The 11,916-nt window shown below is 36.9% G+C and overlaps 1 protein-coding gene across 2 annotated transcripts in view; it reads left to right on the forward strand.

Annotated features, from left to right (window-relative positions):
- The window catches only part of fibcd1a (fibrinogen C domain containing 1a), a 121,864-nt gene extending 111,521 nt beyond the window's left edge, over window positions 1–10,343 (forward strand). For both annotated transcript variants that reach the window (XM_016455720.1, XM_016455721.1), the window contains one exon: window positions 7,000–10,343. In XM_016455720.1, coding sequence (XP_016311206.1) covers window positions 7,000–7,262 — 263 coding nt within the window. In that variant the 3' untranslated portion in view covers window positions 7,263–10,343. The remainder of the gene's footprint in view (window positions 1–6,999) is intronic.
- Window positions 10,344–11,916: the final 1,573 nt, after the last annotated feature.

Raw genomic sequence — 11,916 nt, forward strand, 5'->3', positions numbered from 1 at the left:
ATCAATATTGGTTACTTATATTGGTTATAATATTGGAATTGGTTACGTCGCAATGTTGGAAATATTTCTGTTCTAAACCATGAAGGCGAGCCAATGAATTGCCAATGAGCCAATGAAAAAAAGTGAAAGTAAAAATGAAATGACGGAGTAATATCGGAGCTTTCGGCATCTGATGCCGCATATTCTCTCAGAGATGACGAATCTCTATGCTGATAACGGTATAGCTAACTGTTTTAATTTATTCCCTTAATATTTCTCTTGTGGCCTGTTTTTTCCATAGAGGAAAAAAAATGAGAAGAAACGTATTTCGTTTTAAACTGGTTGCTTTTGAATGTTAGTGCTTGAAATAAAAGCTTTTTATTTCATTGATTTTTATTGACTGCAGTGTTAATATTTTAATTGTAGGCCTATAATTCATTGTAAAATAGACCTGTTTTAAAAGACTTTTTTTTTTTACAACATTTTAATTGAGGAGTAAATAGCCTAATCATTTGTTATCCTCGCAGCGCATCAGTTATGCGGTAATTATTGCGGGACAAATTAATTGTAATTTTAATTTAATAATAAAAGTAGCTTCATAACAATAATAGGCCTAATAAAAATAAGAATGTAACAGGCCTACATTAATTGGAAATGCCAAATCCTCTTAATATTGCCAATAATTAATGTTTTTGACATTATCTCTGGCTATCGTTGATACAAGATCATCATCTTTCAAAGCAACTCAGCAAGGGGGGGTTATCGCGGGGCCTTTCGCAGTGCGTGCCCTGCGTGCCTGTCCGCTACGCCACTGGGCAGACAGCACGTTGCCTGTTACGTCGTTTGGGCTGCCTTGTAGAGCGCAGTGGCACTGAGAACATTATATTTCACACACTTTAAGCTCTTTTATTTTCCAAATGTAATAGGATTAGTCCAACGAATCATTCGGTTTGTAATGCGTACCGAACCAAAAGCCTCGTAGCCTACCAAACGGTTCAATACGAGTATGTGCATCGTTACACCCCTAATATATATATATATATATTTGTGCATACATGTATATATACGTGTATATATAGATATATATATATATAGAGAAACACACACACACATTTGTGTATGTGTGTGTGTATGTGTGTGTATGTGTCTCTAAAAAATAAATGCGTCTCTGTGTGTGTTAGCAAAGTTTTTGTGTTGAAAACAAGCCCATGTTAAGCACAGAGAGGAAATCCAAACGTAGCGGCCTGAATTGCACCCAGCAAAACAAAGAAGATCAGCCCAGAATAGAAACTATCATGAGAATCACAAGACTAATTTAAAGTTTCCTGCCCTGTTTTCAGCGGTGTTCAGATATATTCCTGCGGCACGCAAAGCAACGGGGGCCGCAGGTTATCGCCTGCACCGAGGCAAAGTGATGAGCAATTCTCACTGCTTCACCGCCGCTGTCGCCGGGGCCTCTTTTTAAAATTAATTGGGTCCCGCACTATTATTCTCAGGTATTTTTCCCCGAGCACTGCCCTCATCGCTGGGGCCGGACACGGGCGTGACCTTCGCCGTGTGCCGGAAAGGGCAGGGATAATGAAGCCGTAGAATACATCTATGGCATTCTAATAAAGCAGGCACTCGGCTTATTATGGGAGACGTAAACAAACACTCCTATTAACATAAATCAAGAGGAGAATACTGCTTCCACGCGTCTAATTAGCGAGGCTGTCTTAAACATCCCCCGCTGGAGGAGTCATGCCACATTGATTCCCAATCATATCAATTACGTCCTGTTTGGACTTTTACGCCGCTGTCTGGATTAAAATGCATGCGTGGTCGTTTAAAGCATTAATGTGTACATGAATGGTAGGTTGGACTGACAGTAAGCATTAAATCACATTTTGATGTTTCGTCTGAGCTGTGCTTGCTCAAGTATGAAACTTGGTTTTGAATAAAATGCTGTAAGAGATCAACATAGATTGAATGTTTTAGCACAATGAAATCAAACAGTCATTTTTTCAAGAGCAAGCAGCAGTGTGGAACAAAACAGCAGCTGAAAAACAAAAGGAAAAAACACAAATTCGCAAACCGTGGCTCCTAGAGGGCAACATTGTGAGATGTCCTTGACAACTTTAATAACGGTTTGTCAGACAAAAAGCAACTCTGAGAAGGCTCAGAGTCCAACCGTCACAGAAGTTCGAAAGAAAAAATTCTGTCACAATGTCAATGGTAAAAGGCACATTGTGGCCATAAAATCAGATTAAAACAATTGAATGTGGCAGGCAGCTTAAAATTCAACAAACAGCAGAATTTTAATATATTCTCGCTTTATCTGATGCACTTTCTCTGAACACAAAGTATCCATTTATCTGATATTAGCAATGGAGTAAGAAAACTTTCTGATGTAGCATTTTAATTTTGGCTTTAATGATCAAGTGGTTTGAGACAAATTTCAACTGATCAGACAAGCTAAACCAGTTTAATCTGGTTTAAACTTACATTGTACCAGCTTAAAGTGTCCAAGTTGGTTTTTGGAACTTGATAAGTTACTAAATTTACTAGACTTTACTGGTCCAAGGTATTCTACCAGCTCTAACTAGCTTGACCAGCAAAGTTCAGTTAACCATCTAGAACAGGTTTTCACTATATATTACTATAATACTACAACAAAATAACTATCAATATTTATTGATAAATATAACTTATATAAGTGTTACTTAAGTGTTACTTATATATAAGTATATAAGTAACTTATATAAGTTACTGTATATAAGTGTTGTATAGAAATATCTTGAAAAAGAAAAGCATGAAGATTTATAGGCCTTCAGATATATATATATATATATATATATATATATATACACAGAAGGACAGAAGGAGGCTGCTGGAACATTGAAAATGATGGACTGGCCCCCTCAAAGTCCGGACCTCAACCACATAACCACATTATGGAAAATAAACTGGACACATCTATTGTACATTCAAAGGAAAGCCTTCGGCTTGAGTTGCAGAAGGCATGGGATAACATTAGTGTTGAAGTTCTCAGGAAATATATTGACACTATGCCAGAGAGATGTGCTGCTGTAATTGCTGCAAAAGGTGGACATACCAAATATTAAAGTTAAAAGTGGATAAAAACAGTACAACTCACTTCATCTGATATTTGTTGTGTTTAAAGTAACCATCTGCATGCTTCATGAACATTATGTGAATGCAAATTAAATCATGTTTTGGAGGGAAAAAAAATCTATATTTTCAGATCTGTCAGGTGTTCTAATAATTTTGGCCTTCACTGTATATATAATATCTAGTGTTACTATACTATAAAAATAACTGTCAATAAGTTACTACATAAAGTTACTGCCTAATAGTGTTGTATAGGAAAATCATGAAAAAGAAAAGTATGAAGATTTATAGGCCTTCAGAGATAGATAGACAGACAGACAGACAGACAGATAGATAGATAGATAGATAGATAGATAGATAGATAGATAGATTTCATCACATAATTTTGAAAAAAAAAAGTTTTGAAAAATATGCCAATTTATGTGGCATCAAATCCACAGAAAATCTCACTCATGCGGGCCATTAGTACTAAACTAAACCATCCAAGTGACTTCTTCAGCAGACGTCTAAAACTGCTGTCGGAAAGTGTTTTAGCGATTGTGTGTTGATGCTGAAGTACCGATTTGATATGACATTATTTCAATACGACAGTGCATCCCTGTGGAGATTTTGATGAGCCGTACCCCAGAATCCTCTGTTTTTCATGCATTACTCTGATGTTTTTTTGCAACTGAGATAATAAAAGAAAATCTTTTGGTGTTAAAGTGTGCCTCACACACCCTTTTCTTGCATGCTAGATTTTTTATATCATAGCTGTTTTCAGCGCACAAGCATGCTGTCTTTAATGCCGCTCTGTTTAATGAAAGGCCTTTACGATAGTGTAGAGAAAGAGTGCTCAGCCACAGCGGGGATCTCTGGGAAGATATAATTACCTGAGATGAGTTTTTACACCCATGATGCCCTGATCTCTGTAAACACTTTGAGTACTAACAGTACCAACTTCAAAGCGCGCTAATGACAGTTTTGCAAGCGCACAGAAATGTTTTTACTACCATTAGGGAGGCCAGAGTAAGAAGCGAAATTGCATGTGAGCGTTTGATTATTTTGTAATAATGCTCGTCCAAGTAGAGGAGTGTATAATTTCTCTCTGATGTTGCAGTGTTTTTCGGCATTAACGCAATTATGCATTCATGCACATAGCTAATGACTTGTATCGCCCTCCTGAGTGGGTCTGTCTCAAAACATTTCATAAAAGTCTGAGATGCACCTTCATGCTGACACACGCTACACACCCCCTCAGGTGCACAATTGTGAAGTCTGTTTTGCACAGAATCTGCAATTTACTGCAATGATTAATCATCTAGTTCTAGCAAATTAGTATTTTTTCCAACGTCGTTTGTATGATTGGGTATTCTTTGAAATGTAACACTATATGAATATTACAACATACTACTATTGCAGAGGCAGCTTGTTGAGATTTGTTCATACTGTATATAGAGAGTAAAGGATTTCCTTCAAGCAGCTTCCCCTTCTGAAAGAATGGTTTTAAACAAGCCTGAGCTGGTTAGCTAGTTTCCAGAGATTATTAGGCTGGTCTGTTTTGGTTTTCAAGTGGTTTGGGGTATTTTTCAGTTGGCCAACCAGCTAAACCAGTTGGTCTGAACTGACCACATTGTACCAGCTTAACGTGTAAATTGGTTATCATAGCTAGTTTAGAACATATTACTGGTCCAGCATGTTCTATCAGATCTCTTTAAACCAGATGGTTAGCTAGTTTCCGAAGCTCATTAGACTGGTCTGTTTCGATGGTTATTGACATCTTAAACCAGTTTACTTAACCTGGTTTAAACTGACCACAGTTTACCGGATTGAGGAGTTCAGGTTGGTTTTGTTAGACATATTATTGGAACATATTACTGGTCTAAGGTGTTCTACTAGCTCTAATGAGCTTGACCAACATTGTTCATGGTTAGTTAACTATCTAAACCAGCTTTAACCATCTGACTGTAAATAGCTAGTTTAAGGCTCATCTTAAAGGGTTAATTCACCCAAAAATTAAAATCCTGTCATTATTTACTGACCCTCGTGTTGTTCCAAACCTGAATGACTTTCTTTTTTTCCGTGGAACTTAAAATAAGATCTTTTGAATATTGTTAGTAATGCAATTAAAGTCAAGTTTGGTTAAAAGTCATACAGGTTTGGAACAACATGGGGGTGAAGATCTAAAAATAATGTCCAAATTAGACAGTTTTGGTTTCCACTGACTTCTATTTCATGGACACAAAATACAATGGAAGTCAATGGGAACCAAAACTGTTTGGTTACCAACATTCTTCAAAATATCTACTTTTGTGTGGCAAAAAAGTCATACAGGTTTGGAACAACATGAGGATGAGTGAATGATGACAGAATGTTCATTTTTTTTGGATGAACTATCCTTTTAAACCAGCTTGAGACAGCCAAAGACCATAAATGACCTTCTTAGACATGCTAAAAACCAGGTAAAGCCAGCTCATGTGTCATGTTTCTGCAGGCAATGTCTCTGCATCTGTTCATTGGCTCCTTTCACAGTCCAGGTGTTGTCATTTTATACCACCATTATTCTGCTGATTCGTTATCTGCTAGACCACAATGATGAATCTATGAGGCAACCGATAGGAGTTTATGATGTGTAACACACTTTACAATGTGATATAACGGCATCAATTGGATCGCCTTTGTCCCAATAACATGGCTATCACGATACATGTTGCAGCAGAGTGGAATTAGAGTCAGAGGAAGAGGACAGGAGAAGGGCTGGCAAGGCTGGCAATAAAAGGCTGATCTTGTCAGCAAGGCCGGGCCCAGCGGAGCCGGGCAGTATGGAGGCAGGAAACTGGGATTAGATTAGCCTAGCTGCACACTGCAACATTATGTCCCTGAAACATACATCACAGAGCTTAATAAGGGCACATTAGTGGCAACGCATTAACATGCTCCTCTCTTTGGTTTCTGTCTCTCTCTTCAGCAGAACTAGCAGTCTCAGTATGCAGATATAAACACACTAAGGTGATTGTGAAATTTCCAACTGATGTTTTGGTGCTCGATATATGAGCCTATAAGCAGTGGTTTAGCATTGCTATTTTAAGCAATTGGATTTTATGAATTGAAGGCTATAACAAGCAAATTCACTGTAATTCAAAAGTTTAAGGTGACTATGATTTTTTATGTTTAAGTCTTTTATGCTCACAAAGACAGGATTTATTATCAAATAGACAGTAAAAAACAGTAAAATTGTGAAATATTTTGGATAATTTAAAATGACTCTTTTCTATTTTAATATATATTAAAACAGAATTTATTCCTGGAATGGCAAGCTTATTTTTCAGCATCATTACTCCAGTCTCCAGTGTCACATGATCCTTCAGAAATCATTCTAATATGCTAATATGATTTTCTGCTTAACATTTCTAATTATTATTCATGTTGAAACAGTTGTGCTGCTGAATATTTTTGTGGAAAGTAAAATAACAAATAAAAAAATGGTGTGAAGTTCAACACAACTTGCTTGCTTTTATTCACTTGATTATTATCAATTTTATTGGTTAGTTGTTTTTAGCCCTAATGTAAGTTACAAAAATATTTAGCAATCAATTTTTGGAGGAAAAATTATCCAGTATTTGTGTATTTTTTACACTTATTCATTTTTATTTTTTTGAGGTTCCATTTGATTTAAGATGTAGAGCAAGGTAGCTCACTATGTTTTGGAAGAAAACTTCTGCTCTTTGTTAAAACTGTGTACTGTTTTACTGCAGTAATCTAAACTTTCCATGACACAGATAAACAAAGACGTTGCGGTTGAGTGACTCACTTGTTCTTTTGTTTCTGTCTCTTTTTCTCGCCGTCCCTGTCTCTCACATGCTCACTCTTCCACCCATCCTCTGTCTTTCTCAATCTTTCTTTCCATCACGCATTGATCCGACGCTGCAGGCGACTCGCTGCTCAAACACAACGGGATGAAATTCACCACTAAGGACAAGGACAACGACCACTCTGAGAATAACTGCGCGTCCTTCTACCACGGCGCCTGGTGGTACCGCAACTGCCACACCTCCAACCTCAACGGACAGTACCTGCGCGGCCAACACACCTCGTATGCCGACGGCATCGAGTGGTCATCCTGGACGGGTTGGCAGTACTCGCTGAAGTTCACCGAGATGAAGATCAGGCCAACCAAGGAGGAGAATAAATGAGTGAGAACTAGAAAACTCGACTAGAAGAGCTCAAAGGTGGCTGTAGGTGTTAGAGACACTCGATGCAGAAACGCAAGAACTTTCCGGCGACAACTTCTTGCTCATGTTTCTGTTTCTATCCATCTTTCAAACCCTGTTTTCCCACCATCTTGTAGTGTTTGTGCTAACGCCCAATGGGCCGATGTTTTTCTCTTGATCTACTGTTCACATCTCTGAATATTATTACAAAACATTGCAGGTATTGTCAAAAATGTACTAATGGGGGGAAAAAAAACATAGTTGTTGTCTAAAAAAAAAGAAAAAAATAAACTTCTGTAGCTGTGAAATTTAGCAAGAACGTGTAGCTTTTCATAAAAATAAAGACTTTTAACTCTTCAGACATCCGACGGAGAGGCAGCTTGTCCTATGTTATTTTCGTTCAGTGCTTAATCAATAACTCGTAGTTAAACATGACAAGGTTGCTATTGGTGTGTCCAGCCCCTGCTGTAATATCTGGGAGGTAACTAGATTTTGCCACATGTCGAGTAAATACGTTATTGACCACCAGGGATGCTCAAGGAGAATATGTGTCACAGTGGTGGCTTTCAGAGTGATGGGCCACAACAGGCACATTTTTCACTCTGACAGGTCAGTCAGTGGAGGGTTTTATCAATGGAGAAGCTGAACGTCTCTCAGAAAGCACAATAACCCTTTGGTGTTACTGCCGGATAGAAGAGTGCTGGATTTTATCTTATGCACAGTAGGTCAGATTCACCTGAAATCACAATGAAATGGATTGACGGAGCTTTAAGGCGTAAACTTGGAGTCTGAATCTGAGAATTGAACTTGGGTTGAACCGCTTTTTTTGTTGTTGTGAACAGACCAAATATTCTGTTTTAATAGTCAGATCATTTTGCAGATCATATCAGTAGCTTATTTAGTAGCTCATTCATTTGCCATGATTATATGATCATGTATTAATTTAATGTCATTTGTTTCAGGTAAACTGTGAAGTTCTCAAAATCTTATGCTGAAAGGAATAGTTTACCCTAAAATGCAAGGGTTCAAGATTCAAATTGCATTTGGGCATTTAAAGCACGCATATTAGGCCTATAACAAACAGACTGGCAAAAACACCAGTGCTTGGTTGGTTTTTGAGGCTCTTAAAAATGTGAAATGAACATCAAAATACATATATTTATACAACAGTTAGTTCTCGACCTCCTTAGTGGGGATTCTTCAGCGACTCTTTATGCATGTTACATTGTTACACCAGTAGGTCGCAATTAATGAGTGAATCATTGATTCATTTACATTCGAAAAACATAGATTCATTTGGAAACTAAACAAAAGGCTGTTTTATGAGTGAACCATTGAATCATTTACTTGCCTGATTTGTTCATAAATATGTTGGTTCATTCAGAACGAAAGAGTGATTATTTATACGTCAATCGCTGAATCATTTACTGATTTATTCAAAATAATGAATCATTAAGGAAGAAACGCCACTATTTGTTTGTTGCTCAGAGGTGTGCAACGATTCTGTTTTGACTTTGTTTTCATTGGCGGAGCAAAAATAAAGTATCTGGCAATACAGTATAAATTTATTTAACTGTTGTATAACATCATGAATGCGAATGTAACTCGTTTTACTGATTTTGGTGTAAACTATTCCTAATGTTGCTTCTCTTTCTGTTTGTATTTTTTTTATCTATGCAGACTTGGTTCACTAATTTCTCTCTTTTTTTCATTTATGGCACTGACAATGAGCATATGTCAACTTTCCGAACAATCAACTTGCAATGTCCTTTTACCCATTTACATGTGTTTCATGAGTCTTTGTATTAGTATTAGTATTTATCCTGCGATATCCATGTTAACTAACCCAGTGTTTGAATGTGAAAATCAGTTTAATAAGTTTATTTGTATCTTTATATTTGTTGTGACTGTACATTGATTATCCTATCAAAGATGAGCATTGTCTGCACTTTAAACAGCAACATCAAATTACTAATTTCTGTTTCAAAACGTTTTACAATCACTTTTATATCTGTATTGGAATGAATTTTAAAAAATTGTTTTATGAATCAAAGGATAACTAATCCCTCAGATTATAAAAAAAATGCAAAGCATTTCAATATCAGCTAGCTATATTCTTCATTCATGTTTCAATGGCCAATTTACAGTATATACTGCAATGCCAACCCCTACTGAAAACCAATTCGCCACCGTCAGAGGAGCTCAAAACTACAACAGAGCGAACAGCTGTCACAGCCCAACCAAACTGACGTGTTTTGATCAAGTTTGTGACACATTCTTGCTCAATAAAGAGAACCGCAGTCATTTCTGTGAGGTGAAATTGATTAAGAAGAACAGCGCTATGTAGATTGAGTTTCACGGTCAGTTCTCTCTGGAAACCGTAGGAGGTCTTTCAATGATCTAGTTGTCCTGATGTACTAGCATGCACATTCAAAACGAAGAGAAAACGCCAATAAAAAACATCACCTCACCTCATCCCGCCATGTTTTTCTTGCTCTCCACAGGTATTTTTAAAAGAAATGTTGTTCTTTTCGGGTATGAAACTGATAAATGTAAGATACGGACTGAGATTGGTTTTGTTGCACCAAAGGAGAGAACGTGCGACAGTTACTGTTTTGGGGAATGACAGATTCTCAGTTCATGGCCTCCGTTGCTTTCTGTGAACTTCTTGGAACTCAGGAACCGCTGCCGATGGCCTCTCAAACTACACCTGTCTGCTGACGGCACTTGCCAGTCATCCGTGTAAATAATTTAACCGTGAAATTGAGCATGTCTTGCAGTATAACAACACCCCAGGATGACAAGAGGACGTTTTCCTTTCTTTACACATCCTGCCCTCCCTAACATCCCCTCAAACCTACAAACCCATCCTTTCTGACCAGCTATGAAAGCTATGAATGCAGATATACTGTACACTATTAACATTTGGTATGCTCTGCTACATTTTGGGAATTATGATGGACTCATGTTTCATTTTAGGTCTTGTATTAGCAGTATTTTTTGTTGATCATTAAAATGTGTTCAATGAGTGACATTTAATAAACATCCACAGTTTTTAACATACTCGCTTACAGTGTGACTGGAGCATTTCCTCTGACATAAAAAGTTAACTAATTCCACCTTAGCAGTTTGGGAGTGAATGTCAGCTGAGGTCAGCTCATTAGCTGGTAATTGACTAGGTAGGCCAAGAATAGATCCCTAGGTAAAGCTTTTTTATGTGAATATTGTGACTATCGCATTTGCCTTGCTTTTAAATATTTGCAAATGTGCCAATCTCAGGCCTAGATGGCATAATGAGGCTCTCAAGTGATGAATGTTTCAGGAATGTCGTGAAAATGCATGACATTAAATGGACGAAAGGAGAGATTTTGCCTTTTACCGTGACTCTCCTTGAGAATGGAGAGGACAAATTATTAATATCCAGCAATCATGCAACATTCATTTTCATGAGATGACAGCAGACTCCTTTTTTAACATTATTTTGTATTTCCTAATATAACTACATAAATCCGGAAATATAATAAGACTGGATTTAAATGTTACAGGAGTTTGCATTGTTTAAGGCACTTTTCATGAATTTTGTGTCCCATTACAAAGCATTAGTGACTTAAATGGTGGCATGTTTGAATTAGGTGTGCTTGATGTTGCTATTAAGTAACAAAAAATTAACCTACCATGAAACGTAAACAGCAAGTAGTGTAAAATAAGCTAAACTGTCACATTTTTGGGATTTTCAGATATTGGCCTTTTTGATTGTATTCAACAATTAGTTGATATTCAAGTCGCTGTTAAATTATTTAAAATTATATTTCTTAAAATTGTGACACCACTAGGACCGTGTTACTGTGTATTATTTAGTTCACCCTTCTAACACAATTCGTGGAAAGTCCCTTAGTAATAGAACAATAATTTCCGAAAAGGTTACTAGCTCTGCAAAAGGGACACTTCACACCAAATTCTATTAAAATTGAAGAGCGTCTGCCAATACATCTTGTAAAACAATAATAGCAAAAACTTTATTGCAACAGCACTAAAAAAATCCAATATGCAAAGGTTTTACTCTTTTAATTCATTTTTCATCTCTATTCATGCTTTTTAATGATTATAAAATATTGATTTACTATCCTCGACTGTTCAAAAGTTTATGATTTGCAAACTGATTTTTTCTGTTTTGTATATACAGTCGTGGTCAGAATTATTGGCACCCTTGGTAAATATGATCAAAGAAGGCTGTGAAAATAAATCTGCATTGTTAATCATTTTGATCTTTTATTTAAAAAAATTACATAAATCTAACCTTTCATTGGAGAATAAGAATTTAAAATGGGGGGAAATATCATTATGACATAAATGTTTTTCTCTAATACACATTGGACACAATTAACGGCTCCCTTTTATTCAATGCTTTTTGAAACCTCCATTTGGCATAATAACAGCTCTGAGTTTTCTCCTATAATGCCTGATGAGTTTAGAGAGCACCTGACAAGAGATCAGAGACCATTCCTTCATCCAGAATCTCTCCAGACCCTTCAGACTCCCAGCTCCACGATGGTGCTTCTCCTCTTCAGTTCACCACACTCATTTTCTATAGGGTTCAGCTCAGGGAACTGGAATGGCCATAGCAGAAGCTTGGTTT

The sequence above is a fragment of the Sinocyclocheilus anshuiensis genome, unplaced genomic scaffold, assembly GCF_001515605.1.
Source record: "Sinocyclocheilus anshuiensis isolate Anshui unplaced genomic scaffold, SAMN03320099.WGS_v1.1 scaffold363, whole genome shotgun sequence".
In the NCBI taxonomy this organism is placed as follows: Eukaryota; Metazoa; Chordata; class Actinopteri; order Cypriniformes; family Cyprinidae; genus Sinocyclocheilus; species Sinocyclocheilus anshuiensis.